General features: G+C 32.6%; 2 protein-coding genes across 2 annotated transcripts; both read left to right on the top strand.

Moving 5' to 3' along the window:
- Window positions 1-264: 264 nt before the first annotated feature.
- LOC120210742 (transcription factor BEE 3-like) lies at window positions 265-1,435 on the top strand. Its single transcript, XM_039209437.1, has 6 exons — window positions 265-516; window positions 623-742; window positions 825-890; window positions 962-1,030; window positions 1,146-1,223; window positions 1,312-1,435. Exons 1-6 carry the CDS (start codon window positions 265-267, stop codon window positions 1,420-1,422), a joined length of 696 nt encoding a protein of 231 aa, XP_039065368.1. The 3' UTR covers window positions 1,423-1,435.
- A 5,547-nt stretch (window positions 1,436-6,982) lies between these two features.
- On the top strand, window positions 6,983-26,903 carry LOC120210659 (beta-amyrin synthase-like). Its single transcript, XM_039209359.1, has 20 exons — window positions 6,983-6,990; window positions 15,848-15,857; window positions 18,057-18,277; window positions 18,631-18,816; window positions 19,050-19,139; window positions 19,915-20,112; window positions 20,198-20,282; window positions 21,349-21,515; window positions 21,594-21,782; window positions 22,307-22,420; window positions 23,116-23,235; window positions 23,318-23,440; window positions 23,527-23,625; window positions 23,760-23,816; window positions 23,887-23,933; window positions 24,048-24,191; window positions 24,930-25,107; window positions 25,772-25,852; window positions 26,436-26,519; window positions 26,712-26,903. Exons 3-20 carry the CDS (start codon window positions 18,077-18,079, stop codon window positions 26,823-26,825), a joined length of 2,277 nt encoding a protein of 758 aa, XP_039065290.1. The 5' UTR covers window positions 6,983-6,990; window positions 15,848-15,857; window positions 18,057-18,076; the 3' UTR covers window positions 26,826-26,903.
- The last annotated feature ends 560 nt before the right edge of the window (window positions 26,904-27,463 follow it).

The raw sequence follows: 27,463 nt of genomic DNA, 5'->3' as shown, positions 1-27,463 counted from the left end.
TTAAAATATTCCAAAAGTCACGATAAAAAGTAAAGTTATCATTTCTGTGAACGTTCATGTACTTTTATTATTATACCTAAAAAAGCAAAAACTAACTTTTTACATATGTGCATATCTGGACTCCACACCATAAATACTAGTCCCATTCCTCATTATCCAGCCTACATACATATATATATACCCCATAATTTCTGATGGCTGAATTCACATCAGACTTGCATAGTTTCAAAACATTCATTTTCTTTCTTGGATATTGATCCTCCCATGGAATCACTCAACCAATTCACCGAGCTAAACCCATCTCTCATTGATAATTCAGTCCTGAATTACCAAAGGTACTTGCCGGACAACTTCTTCAGCAATCAAACACAGGCAATTCCAGGAGGAAACTTGCAGAGCTCAGTCTCAGTTGTTCATCCCACTGTCACTGCTAAAACCGAGTTCCGTGAAAGCAAGAAGAGAAAAGCATTTGATGTATTCAAAGGCAGTTCTGGGAATCACTCGTCATCTTCTCAGGTTTGTAAAAGTGAAAACAAGAGAAGAAATGTAAGTACAGTACTGTACACATATGATATGTTCAAAGCACTGGTATATTCTTTGATTTGATTTGATCGTTGTGCAGAATTCGAGTAGAGGGAAAAGAGCGAAAGGTGCTGAGAAGGAGATGGAGAAACCAAAAGAAGTAGTTCATGTTAGGGCAAAAAGAGGTCAAGCTACAGATAGTCACAGTTTGGCAGAAAGGGTACTTATTTATTATAACTCATTATCTTTCTCAAAGAAACTTACCTAATGAAATAATGCATTAATTTTGCGTCAATCATCAGGTTAGAAGAGGGAAAATAAACGAGAGACTGAGATGCTTGCAGGATATTGTTCCAGGGTGTTATAAGGTAATTAAACGCTTTTCTTCCTTCAGGAACAAGGAACTTTTCCAATTTTCACTGTGTTGAACAATTTGCAGACCATGGGCATGGCAGTAACTTTAGATGCGATAATCAATTATGTCCAGTCCTTGCAGAACCAGATTGAGGTGAACTGAAAACAAAGATTCGAATCAATAAACAATAAAAATCTATATGTATATATGTATGCATGAATCTATAAGATTCACTAACCTAATTAACCAGTTTTTGTAAATGTTACAGTTTCTTTCAATGAAGCTGACAGCAGCAAGCACATATTATGACTTCAACTCTGAGTCAGATGCCATGGAGAGAATGCAGGTGCGTTGTTTTTATAAAAGATTATTACTTTCATTCTTGATCTTTTGAAATCTTATGGTTCTGAAATGTATCAATCACATAATTTCAGAGGGAAAAGGCACAGGAAACAGAAGAGTTGGAAAGATTGATGAGAGAAGGATATGTTGGAGGGCTAGCTTGCTTCCACTCATCATCATCAACATGGGCCTCTTTGACTTAACCTAATATATATGTTGCCTTACAACACATGATGAAGATGCCATATTTTTCCACACCTTATGAAAGTTCATAAAGTGTCGGAAAATGTTCTCCACTAGCATGAGTGAAATCTTTATACCTGTAATTTATTGGCAGTCACATTGCATTAATCAAATTCCTTTTCCATCACTATTTGTATACATTTGCTTCTTCTTCTTCTTCTTCAAGTCTCCTTTTGGTCAATTTCCTTTGATTTAAGATCACTAACATGGAAACTTGACTGCTAAATTCGACAGTTTTTCTCAGTGGAGCCATATCGTCCAAAATTAATGACAGCATATACAAAGAGACAAAGGAAAATTGGACTTTGAGACAGTAAACTTAACATGAAAAAGGACTTAAGTTAATTAATCCAAATCAGTTCCTTCAGATTAGACTTCACTTTCATTTAAGACAAAAGTTTAATGACAAAATTAGGAAAACCCCATTGTTAATTGATTACCAAAAAACCCGACAAATGAAGCAGACATGAGTTTTCATGCATCCCATATTGATTCAATCAAAGCTTTTTTTTCAAATTATAAACACTTGAGGAGCTGTAGTTCTACCTTCATTTTTATTACCTTTATTTTTTAACGTAGAAGAAACAAGCATAACATGTTGATTGCCTTTGTCTTTTATTGAAGGGATTTCACCTCAACTCGTTCTTCAACCCCACAATGCTTCTGAAATCTTCTGGTTTGAACCCAAAGTACAGATATTTAAATGTAAATATTTATATTCCTTTTATTATATTATATCTTCTATACGCAAAGAATCAGTAGGGTATCATTGTTTGATCAGGAAGAAAAATAGTTAGCTAGCTAGCTCCATCGCTCTGTAGGACCAAAAACACAACTGGGGCTGTTAAGAATTCGAGTCGAGTTCATTCGTTTCGAGAGTTGACCGAGCTTTGATTGAGTCGAGTTCGAGTAACTCACGATCTGTCTCGTCTCATTTATGGCCCTAAACACAACAAATAATCAAGAACAAGATATTTTTAAGAAAAAGAAAATCCTACCAAGGGCTTGATGCAAATAGAGGTTACTATTGGAGAGGGAACAGATTCTTGTAAATTACAGGGCCAATGGAAACAATGGCCAATTTGTCCAATACACATGAATCAAAATAACTGGATCCCACAAAACAGAAGGATACATGAAATCTAATGGATGTTGCCAATTCATGAAGTGGATGATTGGAGGAGAGGAACATTTTTTAGTTTTTATTTATTTATTTCTAGTTATATTTTGTTTTATAGTGCAAAGTAAAAAAAAGGAAAATGGGTAGATGCAGTGCATACAAGAGATTAGAGGGGCGCAAAAGGAGGACAGCTTGAGATGGACCTTAACCATTGGCATTATGGCCATGTGGGTTCTCCAACATCTATGATAAGAACTTATGAACCTTTTAAAGCCACTTTTGTTACTCTTTTGCCCATCAAAGTCTTCCTTCTTTGAATCCCATTTCACCAACTACTCTTGGGACATGCATGAACTAAATATAGGAAATTTAATGATTTTGAGTAATTTTGTGAACTATAAAGCCTAAGGATTTTATAAAATAAAATATCATTCAGCATATTTTTATAAATCAAATATGACATGCATCGAAACTGCTTTAGTCTTGAAACTCGAATTACGATATATAGTAACACCCAAAAATCATGTTAGTAGTTTCGGATAAATCATTTAGGCCTAAAGTATTATGGTATGCGTTTATGAAATATTGGTGTTAAGTGTGGTTTGGGTTTAGGCTTGAATTGGGCCCAAAAGATGATAAGGAAGAAGATAAAGAGAGTTCTCATCTTCCTCATGCGTGACACATGCACAATTAAGGATACCGACTTTTTAAAACATGGGTAAATTACTTCTTTTGTCCTCCCTCAATTGTCCCTCATCTAAAAATACTATTTTCATCATCTTTTAGGCTTAACTCAAGCTCAACACAAACGACATATAACACTCTCAACCTGTACCCGACCCGGATACGAATCCAATGTGTTACATTGCCTTTTCAAAACTTTTACTCTTTGAAAAGTCATGGAAAATTCAAAATTTTACTTGTATTTAAGTGGTGAAACCCTTATAACAAAGTTAATATTGAAATTCATAACTCACAATGAAAATAAATACTTGATAATTTACATAAATGTAAAATAGTATGTTTACAAAAACTCATGATCAGAGCATTATAGTTTAAAAAACTTAGAATACATGCTAACAAAATTACAAAATGATAAGAAACATAATGTTCAAATTATTCTGATATAATCTTCTTCAGGTGTATGTTGTCCTTTCCTAGCTTTGCTCCTTCGATCTCTTAGAACCTACGTGTGAACCCAGAACATTATGGGAATCGTCACTATAAATTGTATAGTCCTTGCCCAATTATGGTTGCACTAGCACTAGAGTTTTCATTAGTACATTCTTTAAGGATTCAAAACTCTCTTGGAATTTATTCGTCCAATTAAATGGCACATTTTTCCTTAATAGCTTTGTCAAAGGGGAGGAAATCATCGAAAAGTCCTTTACAATCCTTCGATAATATCCAACCAATCCCAAGAAATTTCATACTTCAGAAACATTTCTTGGAATTTCCCAATCCATTATAGCCTTAATCTTATGAGGATCCACTCGAATCCCCTCTGCAGATACCACATGTTTAAGAAATGTCACTTCAGGTAACCAAAATTCACACTTAGACAATTTAGCATAAAGTTTCTTGTCTCGAAGTGTTTGAAGAATCACTCGAAGATGGGCGTCATGCTCCTCATTTGTCTTTGAATACACCAAGATGTCATCAATGAGTAAAATCATGAACTGATCGAGGTACGGTTGAAATACTCTATTCATGAGGTCTATAAACGATGTCGGTGCAATAGTTAACCCAAACGGAATTACTACGAATTCGTAATGGCCATACCGAGTCCTGAAAGCCGTTTTTGAAATATCCTTTTCTTGAATCTTCAACTGATGATAGCCAGCGTAAATCAATCTTGCAGAACACCGAAACTCCCTTGAGTTGATCAAATAAATCATCGATTCTTGGGAGATGATATTTGTTCTTTATGGTCACCTTGTTGAGCTATTGATAATTAATACAGAGGCGCATCGAACAATCTTTCTTCTTTACAAATAGCACTGGAGCACCCCAATGTGACACTAGGTCTGATGAATCCCTTATCCAAAAGCTCTTGCAATTGAGCTTTTAACTCACTCAGTTCCTTAGGGGACATTCGATAAGGAGCCATCAAAATTGGTGTTGTTCCCGATATAACCTCAAATTGAAATTCAACCTCCCTATCTAGAGGTAATCTCGGTAACTCAGCTGGAAATATGTCTGTAAATTCTCGAACCGTCGGAATGTCCTTCAGTTTTCTCTATTGACTCGAGTATCGATCACATTAGCGATGAAAGCTAGACATCCTTGTAACATTAGCTTCTTGGCCGACATTACCGATATCACATTAGTTAATGGATTAAATCTTTCACTGACCATAATTACTTCTGATCCATCAAGACTTATCAAAGCTACTTGCTTCAATCGACAATCGACATTGGCATGGTAACAATACAACCAATCCATTCCTAGAATAATTTCAAACTCATCAAATGGTAATTCCATCAGATTAACAGCAATTCTCTAAATCTTTATGGGACACCTTCGACACAACTGATTCACCTAAGTACTATGCCATAACGTGTTAGTCACGATCATATCATTACTTATAGTTTCTAATTGAATTTTCAATTCTCTCACCAATTTAGTACTAATATAAGAATAAGTTGATCTCGGGTCAATCAAAACTAAAACATGTTTATCAATTAACTGAAAAGTACCTGTACGATCTCCGAATCATCGTGATCTTCATTAGTCTTAAGGTTGTAAACCCTAGCAGTCCAGCGTATTTCAAGTTGACTGGTCGATTCAGATTAATTCCTTCCTCTACATCGTCCTCTCCCTCTCTGAGGTACAATAGCATATCTCTCAGACTATACAGTCTCTCCGGTCATCAATGGGCAATCCCGGATAAAATGTCATGTGTCCCCACATCTAAAACATATTTCGGAGACCATTCGACATATGCCACTATGATGTTTTCTACAATGCTGACATTGACTTGGTCTTCCAGCTATTGATTCAATAGATTGAGTCTGCTTAACTTTTACCGGATTTGATCCTCTACCTGAGGATGCAGCTAATTCAGATCTAAATTGAGGTCGAAAACCCGAACCTCGGCTTTTCTTCGATTGCGATGCACTCGACAAGGCACTCGCTCTCTTGTTCCACTAAGTTTTCTGCTCCTCATACATTTCATTCTTAGCTCGCTCTAAGGCTTTAGCTCGATTCACCACTTCTTGAATAGTTTAAAGATTCAGCGCTAACAGGGCTATTTCAATCTAGGGCGTAAACCCTCTATAAACCAATTACATGAGTCTTCTGTTGGGACCAATTTAGCTACAAATCTGCTTAACTTATTAAACTTTTACTCGTACTTATACACAATGCTATTCCCTTGCTTCAAATTCATGAATTCTTGTTTCATTTGGCTGATGAACTGATCACCGATATACTTGTTCTTGAACTCTTCCAGAAAGAACGACTATCTCACCTGGTCCCTAGTAGGTCTCATCGTCATGTTAGTCCATCATATCCGTGCTTGCCCTCATAGTAATGAGACTACTCCATTCAATTTCTCCATTTCAGAACAATGGAGACCCTCCAACATAATCTTAACGTCGTTTAACCAAATATCTAAAGCAACAGGACCTTTCTCAGCTTCTCCTCAAAATTTTGGGGCTCCTAGACTCTTAAGCTCCTTTGCCACATTCATCATAGGAGCTGAGGGAACATACGGTTGGAAATGCGTCAAAATCGTGTCTAATATCCGGAAAAAGATCCTCTGATTTTGTACAGGCACTCCCTGGTGCGCATATTCTCCACCTTGCCTAGCAGGGGCAAGTGAATTACTACTTCCCTCATGACCATCTCCTGATTCACTTAGGGAGCCCTCGCAGTCCGAAATCTATTAAGATACCATCACTAATTCTATTAGTAAAGACAACATACAATTTATCCTATCATATCAGAAATTTTTAAACTTTCGTTGGCATGTTCACTTTTAAAATCACAATTTGCTTCATTTTGAACTTAAAATCAATTAAATCATAGCTCTGGTATCAATAAATGTAACACCTCCAACCCGAACCCGACCGGATACAAATCTGAGGTATCACATTGCCTTTTCAAAACTTTTACTCTTTGAAAAGTCATGGAAAATTCAAAATTTTACTTGTATTTAAGTGGTGAAACCCTTATAACAAAGTTAATATTGAAAATTCATAACTCTCAATGATAATAAATACTTGATAATTTACATAAATGTAAAATAGTATGTTTACAAAAACTGATTAGAGCGTTATAATTTAAAAACTTATGATACATGCCAACAAAATTACAAAATGATAAGAAACCTATTGTTCAAATTATTCTGATCTGATCTTCTTCAGGTGTATGTTGTCATTTCCTAGCTTTGCTCATCCGATCTCTAAGAACCTACGTATGAAAACGCTCACACGCTAACTCGTTGACTTAGTGAGGCAATAATGAATATAATAAACCATTTAAAAACACTTGTTTATTCAATCCACATAAAACATTTCATATTGAAATCAGGATACATTTCATGAAAATACATATACTGTTATTATTCAATTTATATCACTTTATTATTTTAGCCCAACGCATATTACTGAGAACTCAAGGTATCAGAGTACATTGAGGTTGTGCACTAAATGCAGTCACCACTGCTCATAAAATTTGCCCCGAAATGCCATGTAGAATTTGCACCGAAGTGCCACATAGATATGTCCCGAAGGACCACGTAGAACCCTCGACTCTTGGCATGCTAACTATACCTCTAATTCTCATACATATACCTTGGGCTTTAACCATATAACTATTTTTCATTTCATTATTCAAAGTGTGTTTTATTCACGTAGAGTACATTCACATAAGGTATTTTCACGAAGAACATTTTTCACTTAACACATTTTCACATAGAATATTTTCATATAGAACATATTCACATATAAACATTTTCACATACCAATAAAATCAAAACAATACTTTGAAACTTCACTTTATATAAAGCATCATAAAATTAATTCATAAGTAAATAAAATAAATAAAACAATTTTCGATCGAAAACCTTCGAGGTTGGCTTATCGCAAGCCGTCCTTATATCTAATATAAAACAATAATTTGCACTCACATTTGCCTCACGAAAGTCCTAAATGAAATCCTTTTTCTTTCATTTAATCTCGTACTATATCGATTTTTTCGTATGCTTATGATCCAAATCTACATATAGACATGTTCAATATCAATACCGCATTCCCATTAACGAATAACCAATTAATACTTAGATAAACGAAATGAAAACTCTTAATTTAAATTTCAGACTGAATAGTATCGATACCCCTCCTACAGTACCGATATTTCTCTTCTATGGTGTCGATACCTACTTCGGTATCGATACCATTTTGGCATTATGGAATTTCATCCCTATTTACAGTATCGAACCTTACCCTTGGTATCGATACCTCTACATCAGTATCGATACCTCTACATCAGTATCGATACTACTTCAATCAGTAACGATATTGTTCATCCGATTCATACATTTTTTCCTTCAATTTACCTTTATAGTATTGGTACTGTTCTTCCAGTACGGACGCCCTTACCTATATTTCACTTATTTCACTTCAAATTTTACCCAAACTTCACTTAAATCTATTATCATTAACTCTATTCAAGCCCTTAAACTCAATAACACTTATCCCACACAACTTATACCCATTAATCCCCTTTAATCATCCAAAATTCTCCATGGATACTTAAAACTAAAAATCATACCTATCATACAAACATGTTATTAATCCTTTCTAATACTTCAAATACCTTAATCAGATCCTTGAAAAGTCAAATATACCTTTCAAAACCTCTAACTACTTAAATATTTCATCAATTCCTTTAAAAACCCATTTTACTAATTTACCAATAATTCCTCAATCCTTTAGCTTATAATCCTCTTTAAGCTTCCTTAAGCTTCTATACCACCCAAGGATTAAAAACCAACTCAAAAACGAAAGAAAACCCAACTTGAAAAGTAACTCACCTAAGCATGGAGGTTCACAGGGAAGAGAAGAAGAAAATCAGGCTTCCAGAAATATCTTCTCTTTTCTTATTCTCACATGTTAAACATCCTTTAAAAATGAGTTTTAAATTCATTTCTTGATAAAAGACCATAATGCCCTTCCACTCTTCTATCTTTTCTAATAAGTCCTAGACACAAATTTCCAAAAATTAGTTCATAAACTTTTCAATTTATCAAATTTAACCACTAAATTTTAAATCCTTACATTTCAGTCACTAACCCGATGTTTGGGGTATTACACGACACTTAACCCAAATGTTTCATAAAGGTCTACCATAACAATCTAGGCCTAAATCGTTTACCCAAAACTACAAACCTGATTTTCGGAGTGCTACATGTATATATATAGTGTAGATCTTGTAAAATCTCAATTACGTTAATATTAAACATTGGAATTTGATATTTTTATGAAGCACACTTAATATTTTCTTGCCTTGCTTTCCTTTAATATATGATTTCATATGATGGGAAAACTCTCGAACTTTGTTAAGTGGAGAGAGACCATAGACTCATGTAGTATTTCTATAAGATACAACTCATTCTAGTGTCAATGTAAAGTACCTATTCTTCCTCCGGTACATCGATTGTACTAATATTTTAAATCAAAATTTTACCTTTCGACAAGAGGAAATTCAATCTCAACTCGATTAATCGGTGTTAAAAATGGAAGTCTGTGTCAAGCCCACGACTGTAGCAAATCAGACATCCACCGATTTCTACTGTAAATTTATTATATGTGCCTAATGACGCCTTGCACATCTTACGATACAAGAACGTCAATATTGCTGACGTAACAGTCCACGGTAATGATGTGACAGTCCATCCGACATGTTTGAGTTACCAATTTAGCTTATCTGTCATGCTATCCTTCGCGTTATCAAACACCATGGAATTAATACGATAATTATATTGATTTAAAAAAAAAAGTATAAGGACCTGATGACTTTTTACCCCAAAAATCATTTTCATTGTTTGTTTTTTATTGATTAAAACTGATTGATTTTATCATGTAAGAACTCATCGAGGCCACACTCATTAATTTCTTTCTCATTCGACATTTGTTGCGATGTTTTTTAATGGTTTCTAGTTATATGTCTTTTCTTTTCATTTGAACACTTCCAAAAAAAATCTTTTCTTTATTGCTGTGTAAAGTGTTTGTTTTTTGTGGAATTATACTTTTATTTCCAATTATTTAATTTTAATTGATTTTTAAATTAATACGCGTACATGTAAATTATTTATTAATTGTTTTATTTATTATTCAAATTAATTCTTAGATATAAATCGATAGAATTTTAAAAAATACATTAAGTACATATATTATTATTTTCTGTCAAAACAAATATATAAATTACTATTTCATAATAATTTTAAGTCTATATATTAAAAAGTATTGATAAAATATTTTTTAATCAAATATTTCATATATAAAAGTATTATTAATGAGTTATTATAAAATATTTTATATTTTTATTATAGTTTAAGTTGATATATTTCTTATATCATAGTATTAATAAGTGTAAATATAATTCAAATACTATATTATTAATTTATAATGTAATATAATTCAAATACTTTCAAATTATGGATAATAAAATCGTGTGTCTTATCACAAACATTGATTCGTAATCAAAGGTGTTTCTACTCTTCTTCTAGCAATTTTTTAATCGATTGAATTAATCATAAAAATAAGGGTAAAGTATAGTAATGTCACTGAACTTTTCTAAAGCTTTCATTTAGGTCCCCCAACTTTTAAAACTTGCAATGCAGTCCTCTAATATTTAGTCTGTTTGTAATATGATCTCCGTCGTTACACTACCGTTAGTACGTTTGCAATTTGGTCACTAAAATTTTTAGGTGCTTGCATTTAGGTCGCCCAACTTTTAAAACTTACAACATAGTCATCAATTTCATTTTAAACCCCAAATTCCTTTTCGATCTCAAATTTCCTTTTTTACTCCTCTCTTCTCATTTCCAGCGTAACTTTTCAGTTAGGGATGCTTGGGAAATTCTAATCTAACTTTGAATTATGTGGAGGTGTTGACTTGAATAAGGGTCCATTGAGAGAAAACCCGACCAAGGGACTATCAGGACCATCAATGATTCAAGGTGTAATGTTAGATACATGTCATCTCAGGTGAAGCATAGATGTTCGATGAAATGCTTGTGAGAAAAAAATGGGGTTAGAAATGCAGAGTTGATAAATACTACTAAGATTAACTAAGTATCATTGTTGAAAGTCACCAACAAAGCTGAAATTATTTTGTATAAATGGCATATAATAATTTCTTCTTTTGATCCTTGTGGTTAAAGATTTTCCAATAGATGATCAAATATAATGAAATCCCAAACAGCGCATTCACCTCTTAGTCTCTTTCGCTCACATGCACTCTCGTTTGGTTTTTGTTCTTCAATTTTCCGCCATGTAAAATTGTAAACCCAAGCAGTGCTCTGTCTTTCAGCTTTTTATTTACAAAGAAAAAATGGAGGAAGAATTGCTGGAACGCAACACCGACTGCGTTTATTTCTTAGCCTTTCCCCTCACTTGCAAGAATGTATTTATTTTATCTTTTGAGCTATCCGGAAGTAAGCTTTTCCTCTTTTGCACTTTCCCATTTTCAGCTCACATTGTGTGTTTTTTGTTGAAATTTTTATGTTTCTGGAACTACATGTCAATGATCTGGATATTCAGTGTTAGTTTTGAACCAAAACCATCTAATTTCTTTCTTTCTTGTTAATCAAAACTTTTAGTACTCCTCATGAAAGATATTCAGTCCATCAGAATAGAAGTGAAAGAGGGTCATAGGCTAATTTTTTTTTTATCTTTTTGTTTGATTTTTCTTTAAATCAGAGAATTGGTTGTGAGTATCGACATAGTGAAATCGCAAGGCTCAATTTGAGAGATTGTTGGTACTAGTTTACTGGGAATTATATTGATTCGACTTATGGTTTTCGGCATCCTGTGAGCTCATATTCTTTTTAATAAGTTCATGTTGATTATGGGGCTGATATATCGTGAATGAATTGGATTTTTTTACATGTTTTGGAAAATTTATAGTTGAATTTTATTTAATTATACCTTTAGAAGACAATTCTGCATGCACGTAACTCGAAAGACATCATGACATGGTAGTATATTTGGAGCAGCTACTTGACCCTGTCGTGATGCCTTTCAAGTTGCGAAAGAGACTGAGAGGTGAATGCTTTGTTTGGGAATCTATTGGAAAATCTTTAACCACAAGGATTAAACGAAGAAATTATCATATGCCATTTATACAAAATAATTCTAGCTTTGTTGGTGACTTTCAACAATGATATTTAGTTTATCTTAGTAGTATTAATCAACTGTGCATTTCTAACCCCATTTTTTCTCACAAGCATTTCATCGAACATCTATGTTTCACCTGAGATGATCTGTATCTAACATTACACCTTGAATCGTTGATGGTCCCGATAGTCCCTTGGTCGGGTCTTCTCTCAATGGACCCTTATATCAAGTCAACACCTCCACATAATTCAAAGTTAGATTAGAATTTTCCATGCATCCCCAACTGAAAAGTTACTCTGGAAATGAGAAGAGATGAGCGAAAAAAGAAATTCGAGATCGAAAAGAAATTTGGGATTTAGAATGAAATTGAGGATTGTGTTGCAAGTTTTAAAAGTTAGGAGACCTAAATACAAGTACCTGAAAAGTTCAGTGATCGTATTACAAACGTACTAACGGCGGTGTAACGACGGGGGACCATATTGCAAACAGACTAAATGTTGGAGGATTGTATTGTAAGTTTTAAAAGTTGAGGGACCTAAATGAAAGTTTTAGAAAAGTTCAATGACCATTACTATACTTTACCCTAAAAATAATTCTCTTTTTTAATAACTCATTCTAAAAAATATTATTAAATACTAATACCAACGATTCAAAATGAGAATAAATATGTTGATTATCTAGTCTCAGAAGATTATTTTGTGTTGTCATACTTCAACAAATCTATAGAAAAAATTTAACCTAAATTAATTTGAATAAAAAATATAAATTAAGACAAAACAAAAGAAGAAATATAAAAAAAAATTATACTTACAATCCTATATTTTGAATGAATTTACCGATCACCAAACAACGATAATGGCCAACTAAATAAACGTGCTTGATATCCCATTGAATTAATCATAAAAATAATTCTCGTTTTTAATAACTCATTCTAAAAAATATTATTAAATATTAATACCAACGATCCCAAATGAGAAGAAATATGTCGATTATCTAGTCTCAGAAGATTATTTTGTGCTGTCATACTTCAACAAATCTATAAAAAAAATTTAACCTAAATTAATTTGAATAAAAAATATAAATTAAGGCATAACAATAAAAGAAATATAAAAAACATTATACTGACAATCCTATATTTTAAACGAATATACCTATCACCAAACAACGATAATGGTCAACTAAATAAACGTGCTTGATATCCCATTTGTTTGCTTTCACTGGTTTCTTTAACACTGCGTCTTCGTTGGTGGATTGAAGACGCGTAAAAATCCAGTCGTCTTCAACATGTCGCGACGATTACACGACATCTTCACAGTTTACTGTAGAAAATGGCCTATCCTGGGAAATAATTCCCAGGATGCATTATCATGGTAATTAAAAAGCTGGGAAATATTTATCACAGAACTTTTGCCTTTAGTACTAAGACTTTTCTTTCCATTTCAATACTAAAAAAAACATAAGAGGTGTCTGCACTTTGAAAAAAATTAATGCGGCCCTACATTATTTTTTCTTTTAATAGGCCCTCTAACTCAAAAAATAAAATTAATGTGGTCTTTGATTAAAGTTTTTCATCGTTTGACCGTTATGGTGTTGACGTGGTAGTTCACGATGTTGACGTAGCAGTCCACGGTAATGATGTGGTAGTCCATCTGGCATGTTTGAATTATCAATTTAGCTCATATGTCATGTTATCCTTCGCGTTATCAAACACCATGGACTGCAACGTCAACACTATAGACCGCCATGTCAACACCGTGAACTGCTACGTCCATACCAAGACGGCCACATTGAACTTATTTTATGAGTTGAAGGTCCATATTTAAAGAAAATTAATACGATAATTATATTGAATTTTTTTTATAAAAAAAGAGTGTAGGGAGTTGATGACTTTTTACCTCAAAAATCATTTTCATTGTTTGTTTACACAGTTTTTTATTGATTAAAACTGATTGATTTTCTCATGTAATAACTCATTGAGGCCACACTCATTAATTTCTTTCTCATTCCGTCATTTATTGCGATGCTTTTTAATGGTTTCTGGTTATATGTCGTTTCTTTCCATTTTCAACACTTCCAAAAAAAATATTTTTTATTGCTATGTAAAGTTTTTTTTTTTGTGGAATTATACTTTTATCTCCAATTATTTAATTTTAATTGATTTTTAAATTAATACGCGTACATGTAAATTATTTATTAATTGTTTTCATTATTATTCAAATTAATTGCTAGATATAAAACTATAGAATTTTTAAAAAAAATACATTAAGTACATATATTATTATTTTAAACAAATATATAAATTATTATTTCGTAATAATTTTAAGTCTATATATTAAAAAGTATTGGTAACATATTTTTTAATAAAACATTTCATATATAAAATTATTATTAATGAGTTATTATAAAATATTTTTATATTTTTATTATAGTTTAAGTTGATATATTTTTATATCATAATATTAATAAGAGTAAATATAATTCAAATATTATATTATTAATTTATAATGTAATATAATTCAAATACTTTCAAATTATAGATAATAAAATCATGTGGCTCATCACAAACATTGATTCGTAATCGAAGGTGGTCATGCTCGTCTTCCTGTAATTTTTTAATCCATTGAATTAATCATAAAAAAAATTTGTTTTTAATAACTCATTCTCAAAAAAAAAATATTATTAAATACTAATACCAACGCTCCCAAATGAGAATAAATATGTCGATTATCTAGTCTCAAAATATTATTTTGTGTTGCCATACTTCAACGAATCTATAGAAAAAAATTTAACCTAAATTAATTTGAATAAAAAATATAAATTAAGAAATAACAATAAAAGAAATTTTTAAAAAAATACTTACAATCCTATATTTTGAACGAATATATCGATCACCAAACAACAATAATGACCAACTAAATAAATGTGCTTGGTATCCCACTTGTTTGCTTTCACTGGTTTCTTCAACATCCACTTTCTTTCTTCTATTTCAACTACACAAATCATTTTATGCCTTCATCAGGTAAGTAAACAAACTATCTCCACCCCAAAATATAATATTATAACCCTCACCAACCTAACCTAACCAAACCAATAATTTCTCTACAATTTTTTCTTTATACTGCCAACTTTGCATGCATGCCTATTCACGTGCATCACGGGCATGCTGCAGGCAGCTGTGCTGCACGGACGCAGGCTTCACGGACCCATGTTGTATGCATGAAGGTTGCACAAGTGGAAGTGGTGCAGGCTGTTTGCAAGGGCAGGGAAATGCTTGAAGACGCATGGTAATCCCCGGGTCTTCACCCTCAAAACGCAGGGATTACACCGTATCTTCATTAGTGGATTGAAGACGCAGACGCGTAGAAATCCAGTCGTCTTCAACATGTCGCGGTGATTACACAGCATCTTCACGGTTTACTGTAGAAAATGGCATATCCTAGGAAATAATTCACAGGGTGCATTATCGGGGTAATTAAAAAAGTGGGAAACATTATCCCATAACTTTTGTCTTTCTAGTACTAAGACTTTTCTTTCCATTTCAATACTAAAAAAACATAAGAGGTACCTGTAGTTTTGAAAATAAACTAATGTGGACCTACATTATTTTTTCTTTTAATAGGCACTCCAATTCAGAAAACAAAATCAATGTGGTCTTTTGACCAAAGTTTTTCATCGTTTGACTGTTATGATGTTAAAGTGGTAGTTCACGATGCTGACGTAACAGTCCACTGTAATAATGTGACAATCCATCTGCCATGTTTGAGTTACCAATTTAGCTCATCTGTCATGTTATCCTTCGCGTTATCAAACACCATGGACTGCCATGTCAACACTATAGAGCGCCATGTCAACACCGTGAACTGCTACGTCCATACCAAGATGGCCACATTGAACTTATTTTATAAGTTGAAGGTCCACATTAAGAGAAAATTAATACGATAATTATATTGATTCTTTTTTATAAAAGAAAAGAGTGTAGGGAGTTGATGACTTTTTACCTCAAAAATCATTTTCATTGTTTGTTTACACAGTTTTTTATTGATTAAAACTGATTGATTTTCTCATGTAATAACTCATTGAGGCCACACTCATTAATTTCTTTCTCATTCCGTCATTTATTGCGATGCTTTTTAATGGTTTCTGGTTATATGTCGTTTCTTTTCATTTTCAACACTTCCAAAAAAAAATCAATTGCTATGTAAAGTCTTTTTTTGTGTGGAATTATACTTTCATCTCCAATTATTTAATTTTAATTGATTTTTAAATTATTTATTAATTATTTTCATTATTATTCAAATTAATTTCTGGATATAAATCGATAGAATTTTAAAAAATGCATTAAGTACATATATTATTATATTTTGTCAAACAAATATATAAATTATTATTTCGTAATAATTTAAGTCTATATATTGAAAAGTATTGGTAACATATTTTTTTAATAAAACATTTCATATATAAAATTATTGTTAATGAGTTATTATAAAATATATTTTATATTTTTATTGTAATTTAAGTTGATATATTTCTTATATCATACTATTAATAAGTGTAAATGTAATTCAAATATTATAATATTAATATACAATGTAATATCTAAAATAGATAATGTCTTTTTAAAATCATTTTTAACATTAATTTCAAACAATTAAATTTTAAAATATATTTTTTTACATATTTTTTTATCACTTTTCAAGAGTTACCAAACTGATTAAATTGGTATAACCAATTAATTAAATGTTAACCCAATTAGAAAATTATTAAAACATCTTTTACATAATTAACAGGATTGTAATGATGTTTTATCTTTTTATATGTATATATCTTTAAATAAAATAACTAAAATTATACATTTAATGATCAAATTTTTATACAATAATCTTAATTATTAATTTTTTTACCATTCAATCAATAATTATTGTTGAATAATGCTGAAACCGTCTTGCGGTGACTTGAAAAAAAAACTTTTAAAAATTAGTCAAAAGATGAAACCATCATTGATTATATTGTACTAGATTTCATTGATTATATTGCACTATGTACGAATGAATAATTCAACTATAAATTTTTTGGGTTAGTATTCCTGGTTTTAAGGTTTCGTCCTGATTAATCCATATCGATCAACATCACGCACCTGATTTCGGTACGTAAGTCTTCCAGTAAGAATTTTATGTATACATAATAACACGAACCTGAGACATTGCTTAAACGACATAAAACTGCTTACCATTTGAGCCAACACTTGATGCATGGAAAGATTTATGTCATCTTGCTTTTTTTTTAAGTAAATGAAATCAAAAAAGGATGTTGATAGTTGTTCACTGAATGCAAAGGAAAACGTAATAATAATAAAAATAAAATAGGTTATAAAATAAACAAATATGATAAAGAGTTAAACAACTAAAAATGTTAATGAAATTGAACAAACAAAGAATGTCTATAAATTGGGTAAAATGAGATTAAAAGGCAAGAATCTAATGAAAACCTCGAACCCGACGGAAAAATCGAAAACTAAATTAAACGGGTCGGGTTCGGGGATGATAAATGGGGACGGGTTTGGTAATCCCCGCCCCGATTACCCGATTATTCGGCCCGATACCCGGCCCGATAAATATTAAAAATAATAATTATTATATATATATAATATTAATAAATTTAATTTAAATTAAAAAATATATATAATATTTATATATTTAATTTAAATATATATATACCCGGCCCGATACCTGTTTAAATAATTGTTTATGCTAAACGGGGATACCCGTTTCCCCGCGGTTTTCCTTGATTACCCGATGGGGATCCCCGTTTAAATCCCTGCGATTTTTTAAGCGGGGACGAGTATGTGTTTTTTAAACGGGGACAGGGGACCAATACCCGGCCCGTTGCCATCCCTAAATCTCATTAACCGTGCAAATAAGGTAGTTTACCCTCTTATCTTATGATCGACGTATTATTTTTGGGGTAAAGTACATAATGGTGGACCATTTGTGTATTTTACCCTTATTTTTTCTCTCTTAAAAAAGACTAGCTGTTCCATTCTTCGATTAATGGCGAATAGTCGGTGTCAAGTCTATATAAGGTGGAGGTTTTCTTCATCAAATAGCCAAGAAAATAAAGGGCACTAAGGGAAAGTTTGTGGGAAAGAAAATGTGGAGGCTTAAGGTCGGGGAAGGTGGGAATAATCCCTACATTTTCAGTACAAACAACTATTTGGGAAGACAAACGTGGGAGTTCGACCCAAATGCAGGCACAGCTGAAGAGCGAGCTGAGGTTGAAGAAGCTCGTACCAACTTCTACAACAATCGTCATAATGTTCAGCCTAGTTCTGACCTCCTCTTGCAGTTGCAGGTACTTTAATCATCTTGATTAAATCAACTTATAGACATTTATCACCATCATAAGTATCACCTTATAGTCAAGTATACCCGGAGGAAAGACTAAAAGGGATCATCCCCTAGCTCTTACCTATACATTGCTCACCTTCTCTCCCATTTTAAAATTTTTTTCTTCCTAATTCTCACGTAAAATTATCTGTAAATGGTCGTCTTGCACTGATTGTTTTCCGTCCAAATCGGGAGTGAATTATCAACGATCGTCACAACCCATTTGCTTTCATCGACAAAATGAAATATTACTGATTTGAATTTTATCTTAGCTTATTTAGTCAAATGATTAATTATGTTTATCACTAATGGATGCAGTTTATAAGGGAGAAAAAGATGAAGCAAACAATTCCCCAACCAAAGATAGAGGATGGCGAGGAAGTGACATATGAAGCTACAACAGCAGCACTAAAGAGAACTGTGCACCTAGTGTCAGCTCTGCAATCAGAACATGGCCACTGGCCTTCCGAGCAATCTGGCCCATTGTATTTTACCCCTCCTGTGGTATCTGCTCTATTTCCTTATCTTTTGTTCGTATAGTTTACCTCATGTAGTTTCAGTCTGCAACCAGAATATAGGTGCGGAGTTATAAAATTTTAAAGGTGTGAAATTAGATAATGTAAAATATAAAAAAAAATTAAAAATTCTAAGAAGGTGCGGCCGTACCCTAGCACCCCTCGATCCATCTCTCCTGGTTCCCTGGCATGAAACTCTCTAATATTTTGCAATGCATGCAGGTAATGTGTATGTATATCACAGGTCATCTCAATACTATATTCACTGCAGAGCATCGCAAAGAAATTCTCCGTTACATTTACTGTCAACAGGTAACAAATTTGAACATTTTCATATTCCAAAGTAATATTGAATCTTTCTCCGATTCGATAAAAAAAGATTTCATTGAAAAGATTTTAATCATACACCTAAATTTATTTGCGTCTCATTAAAAGGCTTAAACCACCACATCAACACATAAACAAAATAGATAATGGCCGACATACTTCGAAGGATTTGAAATATCCAGATGACCCACTACACATTTAGAAAGAAATAGCCTCACATTTAGAAAAATATCATTTTATTTATTAATCAAATGATAAAATCCTACTTATGAGCCTCATTAAAAACCTCTCCAACTTAAATAGAGAAACGAGTACCACATAAATAAGAGAGGACAACCAAAGCATTAAATACATGAAATGAGTATAACCCGAAAAAATAACCACCCAAAATGACATCCCACTGCTAGAAAAGCACAACCCCAAAATAAATAAGAGTTAGTGACTTGATAATGACGACTTACTTTTTGGTCACAATAAACCAGTTACTTGTGATGTACTTTAAAATTATCACAATTATTACCTAAAAGTGATCAAATAAAAGTAAGTCACGATTACTCATTTTAAAAGTGACGAAAATTATTTTCGTCGCGAATAGCCTACTTTCTGTGACGAAATTCTTCGATATTACAATTAAATGGTCACTAAAAATGTTGTTTCTTGTAGTGGCCATGGATTCTGCAAAGCCAAAAAGCTTTGAAAAGCCAAAATCAATTGCTTTCTCCGATTTGTAATAAGATCAATCTTATCTTAAATCATGCAGAACAAGGATGGAGGTTGGGGATTATACATAGGGGGCCATAGTTCAATGTTCGGCACGGCCCTCAATTACATCTGTATGCGTTTACTGGGAGTGGAACTCGATGGTGGCCTCGATAACGCTTGCGAGAGAGGCCGGAAATGGATTCTCGATCGAGGGGGTGTCACGTCCATTTCCTCTTGGGGAAAGACTTGGCTTGCAGTATGCGGTGTTTCTTTTTATTTACCATCAAACTTAATCTCTACACATCAAAACATGGTTTCATATATATATTTATTCAATGCAGATAATGGGTATTTATGAATGGTCTGGCTGCAATCCAATGCCACCTGAGTTTTGGCTGCTCCCTTCTTATTTTCCCGTTCATCCAGGTATGCATTGTTTATGTGTTTATGATCAGTTGCAGGTTGTTTCGTGTACTGGTGTGTAAAGGTGATTAAAACTCGGATCGATTTTAAAAATTGATTTTTTTTAATTTTGAGTTATTTGAGTCGAGTTATTCGTGTCAACTCGAATTATCAATTCGGGTTTTGAGTTCAAGTCGAATTGAAATTTGGAAATTTCGAGTTACTTGAGAAATAAAAAATTTGATTAAATATTTTGATAATTTTACAATTTAGTCACTGACTTCATTATTCCTTCAATTCCTCTTTTATTTTAAATCCATTTTTTCACCAAATTTGAAACACATGCTCTTAAACCATCATAGAATATATATCTAATTTCAAATTCTCTTTTTGGTAACAAATTTTTTTATTTTTCAATTTAATCCCTCAAATATTTTATAATTTCCTTATTTCTTCGATTCATCATTTATTTGAAGTCTGTTTTTTATAAAATTTAAATCGCATGCTCATATACCACTATAGAATATCTATGTAACTTCAATTCTTATCTTTTTACTAAAAATGTACTCTCTCTTTTTATTTAGTCCCTTAACTTTGCATTTTACTCAATTTGATCTTTTTACTACAATTGTTTGCAAATTCTTTCTTCCCATCAATTCCTTGACTCCTTTACACTCTCATCAATATTTTACCCTCAAAATGATTTCTTTAAAATACAATATTGTGAATATATTTTATAATTTTAGATTATATTTAATATATTAAATAACATTATATGTGAAAAGAATATGAAATATATATCTTATATGATTAGAGAAAGTCAAAAAATTGGAACCAATCCTTACCATAATACTATAAATAATTATACTACAATTAGTATAGAAACTCAAATAACTCGACTCGAATTTCTTGAACTTCACTCGATTCGAAAAAATTTCAAGTTAAGTTCGAATTGTAAAATACGACTCGTCAACTCAAGTAACTCGAAATTTTTTAACTCGACTTGATCGAATACCCACTCCTACCGGTGTGGCTATGAAATTTGTTGCAAATTTGTTATTACTTACCAGATAATGTTATTGCAATGCAGGAAAGATGCTGTGTTATTGTCGATTAGTTTACATGCCAATGTCTTATCTGTATGGAAGACAATTTGTGGGTCCAATCACACCTCTCATTTCACGGTTAAGAGAAGAACTCCACACTGAACCTTATGATGAAATCAATTGGAGTAAAAAGCGACATTTATGTGCAAAGGTAAATTCATAGCCATAATATATATCTTGTTGATTAGAGAAAATGTGAATGAATAAATGTTTATACTGTTGCATGCAGGAAGATCTCCACTATCCTCATACATTGCTTCAAACATTGCTTTGGGATAGTCTCTACACATTTGCAGAGCCTCTCCTCAATCGTTGGCCCCTCAATAAGTTGAGAGAAAAAGCTCTTAAATTAACAATGGATCACATTCATTATGAAGATGAAAGCAGCCGCTATATTACCATTGGATGTGTGGAAAAGGTTTTAGAATTAATTTTGAATAATATTTGTTAGGCAAAAAGGTATCAGAGGTCTATGTACTTTTGAAAATAAATCAATGTGATCCTCATATTATTTTTCTTCCAATGTGGTCCTCCAACTCAGAAAATAAACCCAATGTGGCTCTTTGACTAACGTCGTTTCATTGTTGATCGTTACAGTGTTGAAGTGATAGTTCACGGTGCTGACATGGCAGCCTAGGGTGGTAGATTAACGTGACGGATGACATGATAGATAAGCTAAATTGGTAACTCAAACATGGCATATGGATTGACACATCAGCATTGTGAACGAGCACGTTAGTACTGTAATGGTCAACGATGAAAAACATTGGTCACAGTGCCACATTGAGTTTGTTTTCTGAGTTGGAGGGTCACATTGAAAGAAAAAAAGAATACAAGAGTCACGTTGATTTTTTTTTTCAAAAGTTCATAGACCTCTGATGCCTTTTTGCCTATTTGTTAATATATTATATACTGTGACTTGATTATAATGCATTGGTGCAGAGTTTATGTATGCTTGCTTGTTGGGTAGAAGATCCAAATGGAATATATTTTAAGAAGCATCTTGCTAGGATTTTTGACATTTTGTGGGTTGCAGAAGATGGAATGAAGATACAGGTTTGTTGATTTTTTTTATAACTATCATCCGATCTATTGATCGACTAATCCGGATCGGGAACTGCAGGGGCAAGGGCGAACCTCCTAACCCAATTTGCTCCATTTGCGATTGCCAAGATTAGGATAAAGTATATAAATGATCCCTCGACTATATGATACTACTTCATTAAGTCCCTCGACTATTAAAACTTACAAAATAGTCCCCTGATTATAAATTGTTGCTTTATTAAGTCCCTCGGCTATTAAAAGTTACAAAATGATCATCTGACTATTTATTATGCTCCAAACTCATCCTTTTTCATTAAAAAATTAACAGTATTATGAACTAAACGTTAACATGCTGACTATGATATGATAAATCTGATCCCAGAATCTCAATCAAACTATCATATCTCAGTCATCATGTTAATGTTTAACTTAGATAACCGTCAATCTTTTAGTGAAAAATGATGACTTTGGAACATAAACTGAGTGATCATTTTGTAACTTTTAATAGTTAAAGGACTTAAAAAAGCAATATTTTATAATTGAAAGACCATTTTGTAACTATTACTAGTCGAGAGACATAATAAAAATACCCTATAGTTGGGTGACCATTTTTGTACTTTACCCAAAATATTAATACTTTAATAGTAAATTATTGTCTTATTGTCTCATCTAACTAGTATGTATATTTTCTATATATCGCCATGCAGAGCTTTGGTTGTCAAGTTTGGGATGCTAGTTTCTTTCTCCAAGGTTTGCTCGCCAGCAATTTATCTGAAGAAATTGGACCTACTTTAATGAAGGGGCACGACTTCCTCAAAAACTCGCAGGTTTCTTAAACCCTAAACCATACAACAGTAAACTCTATATATAGGGACTCTTAACTACTTTGATTTTGGTTGAAATTTGAAGGTCAGGGAAAACCCTCCGGGAGACTTTAAAAGAATGTTTAGGCACATTTCTAAAGGATCATGGACATTTTCTGATCGAGATCATGGATGGCAAGTCTCTGATTGTACTGCAGAAGCTTTCAAGGTAGTTTTGTTTCGTTTTGATTAAACCTAGACATTTTGATTATGAAACAAAAACCATCGCTTAACAACGTGTTAATTGTTGTGCAGTGTTGCCTGTTTCTTTCAATGATGAAACCAGAGATGGTGGGAAAGAAAATGGAAAAAGAGCATATGTTTGATACCGTCCATTTGCTTTTATCTTTACAGGTAAATATTAAATCGGGATTCCAAATTTTAGTTTATTTTGATTTTGTCCTTTTACTTTTTTACGATTAATTACACTTTGTCCGTCTTGAGTTTGAATCCCGACTCCGTCTCTAATCTCGTATAAATTATTGCAGAGTAAAAATGGTGGTTATCCAGCTTGGGAGCCTGCAGGAGCTAGTTTTTGGTGGGAGGTAATAACCCTACTCCATTTTATGCCATGAATTAAATAGAAACATTTTTTCACCTTAAAACTATTTTTAGTGGTTGAATCCAATCGAGTTTCTTGAGGATGTAATCGTCGAACATGAGTAAGATTCTTATTTTTTTCTCTTTAATTAATCTCATTAATTATTCCATATATATAATGAAAAACTTAAATTTTATATTTATGAGAAGGATCTTTGTTTTTGTGTAAAATTTAGGCATGTAGAGTGCACATCATCTGTAATGCAAGCACTAGCTCTCGCCACGAAATTATACCCAGAACATAGAACAAAAGAGATTGACAATTGCATCAAAAAAGCTGCAAAGTTCCTTGAAGACGTACAATACCTTGATGGTTCTTGGTAATGGATGAATAAGCCCTTATGATTTTTTAGGATAAAGTACACAAATGATCTATCGACTATAAGGTATTGCTTTATTGAGTCTATCGACTATTAAATGTTACAGAATAGTTCGTCGGTTATAGGATGTTACTTTTTTGAGTCCCTTGATCATTAAAAGCTACAAAATGATCATTTGACTGTTCATTTTGTTCCAACCCACCCTTTTCGGTTAAAAAATTATTGGCAGTTTGAGTTGGACGTTAACCTGTGAACTGGGATATGATAAAATTTGATCCCAGAATCTCAAACGACTATCATATCTCAGCCATTAACATCCAACTCAAATTGCCATTATTTTTAATGAAAAAAAGGATGTGTTTCAAACACAATGAATAATCAAGTGACCATTTTGTAACTTTTAACAGTCGATAGACTCAAAAAGCAATGTCATATAATTAAGCGATCATTTTGTAACTTTTAATAGTCAAGAGACTCAATAAAGCATCTCTCTATAGTCAATGGACCGTTTGTATATTTTACCTTTTTTAATAGTTTGCGGTAATTATGAAGTAGTATCTGTTCATAATATTTCTTAATCATTAATAATATACACATCATGTAGACATAGTTGCTCGAATTCAATACCTTTAAGGAGAATAACACTTCCTTTACGATTTTTTTTTTCTTTTAAAACATTAATTTGGTGGGTTTTAACCACAATGACAAGCATATATAATTTCCACGTATGCATCATAGGTATGGAAATTGGGGACTTTGCTTCTTTTATGGCACATTGTTTGCACTATTAGGCCTTAAGGCTGCAGGTAAGAACTACAAAAATTGCTTAGCTATTCGTAAAGCGGTTGATTTTTTGCTTAAAACACAAAGAGAAGATGGCGGTTGGGGAGAGAGCTATCTTTCTAATTCCAGAAAGGTAATTGTATGTAATATACCTTATTCTTTTATTCATCAGGTATAATAATAAAATTATCCCGACGTTTGCACAAATAGTAATTTTTCCCTTGTCCTTTTTTTGGAGTATTTTAGCTTCAACGAGCAAAATATCCTTTATTGTGGCGTTTGTCTAAAAACGACGCAAAAGTATTCTTTATTGCAGCGTTTGTTATAAAAACGCCACTATAAATAACCCTATTGCGGCGTTTGAAAAAAACGCCGCTAAAGTATCAATTAGTGGCGTTTGACTTGTAAACACCGCTATATCGTTAAAATTTGTGGCGTTTTCTCTCCAAACGCTTCCTATTGATGTGGTAAGTCTATGTGCGATGTCACACCATCAAAAAAATGTAAACTATTTTTAAATATATTTTTTTATAAATATACATATAATTAATTTTTATAAGTACACGTGGACTTGTCACGTCCGTATAAAACATTGACAATCAGTTAACTAACAATTTTCATCCAATCAAAATATATTTTTCTCCAAAACGAAACGTTGGGACTAAAATACTCAAAAAAAGGAAATAAAAAACAAAATAAACTTTTATACAAACTTTGAGGGGGAATTTTATCATTATGCCTATTCATTACATACACAAATTTTGATTCTATTTGTACTTGTTATTGTTCATAAAAAGGTATATGTACCCATAGAAGGAAAAGACTCGTTCCTGGTAAATACTGCACAGGCTTTGATGGGTTTAATTATCGGTGGCCAGGTATGCTTTACATGCAATAAATAATTTTACATTTTTTTAATAATTTAGATAATACAAGATAGTAATCGGTCATAATCTCTAATAGCTATCGACTATATGTACACTCTGCAAATGTAACTGTTCAAACATGATACTTTTAAAGAGAACAACATTCCTTTTAACCACTAAAGTCAGAGGCGAGGCTAGGACATGATCAACTTGAGCGACGGAACAGGGTCCCAGAATAGCAAGGGTAAAAAAAAATTAGAATTTTTACAATAAAAATCTCATTTTTTTGGGTCTAACTCCACTTTACGATAAATGAGCTCATCTTCATGATCTCCCTATCCCACACTGTTAGAATTTGAGTTAGTAATATAACCAATCTCCCTATATATATTGCATTCAAGCTTTGCAATTTTTTTACTAAGGGCCTCTTTTTAAGAATTTGCACATGGCCTCCAACGTCCTAACCCCGACCCTGACTAAAGTCACTTGATTGTTCAATGATTTTACAATTCTAAATAAACAAAGAAACTATGCACCTATATTACTATGTGGATTGTCATAATCACCATACATATACAAATATGCTTCTGAATAGGCTGAGCGAGATCCTACACCTCTGCATCGAGCTGCAAAATTGCTGATAAATTCTCAGCTGCCAAACGGTGGTTTTCCCCAGCAGGTAACCATACATATATAGCACACTCATCATAGGTCAGGGATGGATCAAAGGGGACGGATGAAAACAGTCGCCCCCTGAAATTTTAAAATTATTATATGTTTCATAGACTACATATGATTTGTGTGTATATATATATATATATATATGTGTGTATGTGTGTGTGTAAATTTTGGATTACATGAAAAATTGCAGGGATTGGGTGGAGCTTTCTTCAAGAATAATATGTCACACTATGCATCATACAGGAATACTTTCCCATTGTGGGCTCTTGGGGAGTACCGCAGCCATGTTTGGCCTTCTAAATAAAGATCATTTGGAAGATGATCAAGTAAAATCTAAGAAGAATTAGCTGCATTTTGGATTTATAGTAATGGTATTCTATCCTTTGTAAGTGAAAAGGGACATTAATGGATGTTTGGCCTTCTAAATAAATTAAAATGATTTTTAATGAAAAAGTGATCCTTTGTGTTGTTCTTTTTACTCTTGAAAGAAATTAAAAAATCTAACTTCAAATTCCGATCAAAATTCTCAACCACAATTAAAAAGACGATATTATAATATTATAATATAAATAATGTCTGTAAATGCAAAATGAAGGATTAAATTAAGCATAATGCAAATTCAAAGGCAACAAATTTTAAATTGTGAAAAATAAACGAAGGGCCAAGATGAAATAAATTATAAGTGTAGCAAATCGTATAGCCAGCCACGTCTTTACTCCTGCTACGCTAGATCTGTTCTGATCACCGTCCAGCACAACAGAACCAACGCTAAGCTTCTTCTTTAGAAGGTTATACAGGTTTCTTAACTCTACTTCCAGCTTCTGTATTTCACACAACACACCTCTTCTTCCCCTTTTGCACTTTTACCCCTCTTTTATTAAAGACCCACAAAAAATATAATGAATTTTCGTCAAAAAGAAGATTTTTCAGAACTCTTGTTTC

Source organism: Hibiscus syriacus, unplaced genomic scaffold, assembly GCF_006381635.1.
Source record: "Hibiscus syriacus cultivar Baekdansim isolate YM2019G1 unplaced genomic scaffold, ASM638163v2 tig00109926_pilon, whole genome shotgun sequence".
NCBI lineage: Eukaryota > Viridiplantae > Streptophyta > Magnoliopsida > Malvales > Malvaceae > Hibiscus > Hibiscus syriacus.
This window is presented reverse-complemented; position numbering and strand designations above follow the sequence as displayed.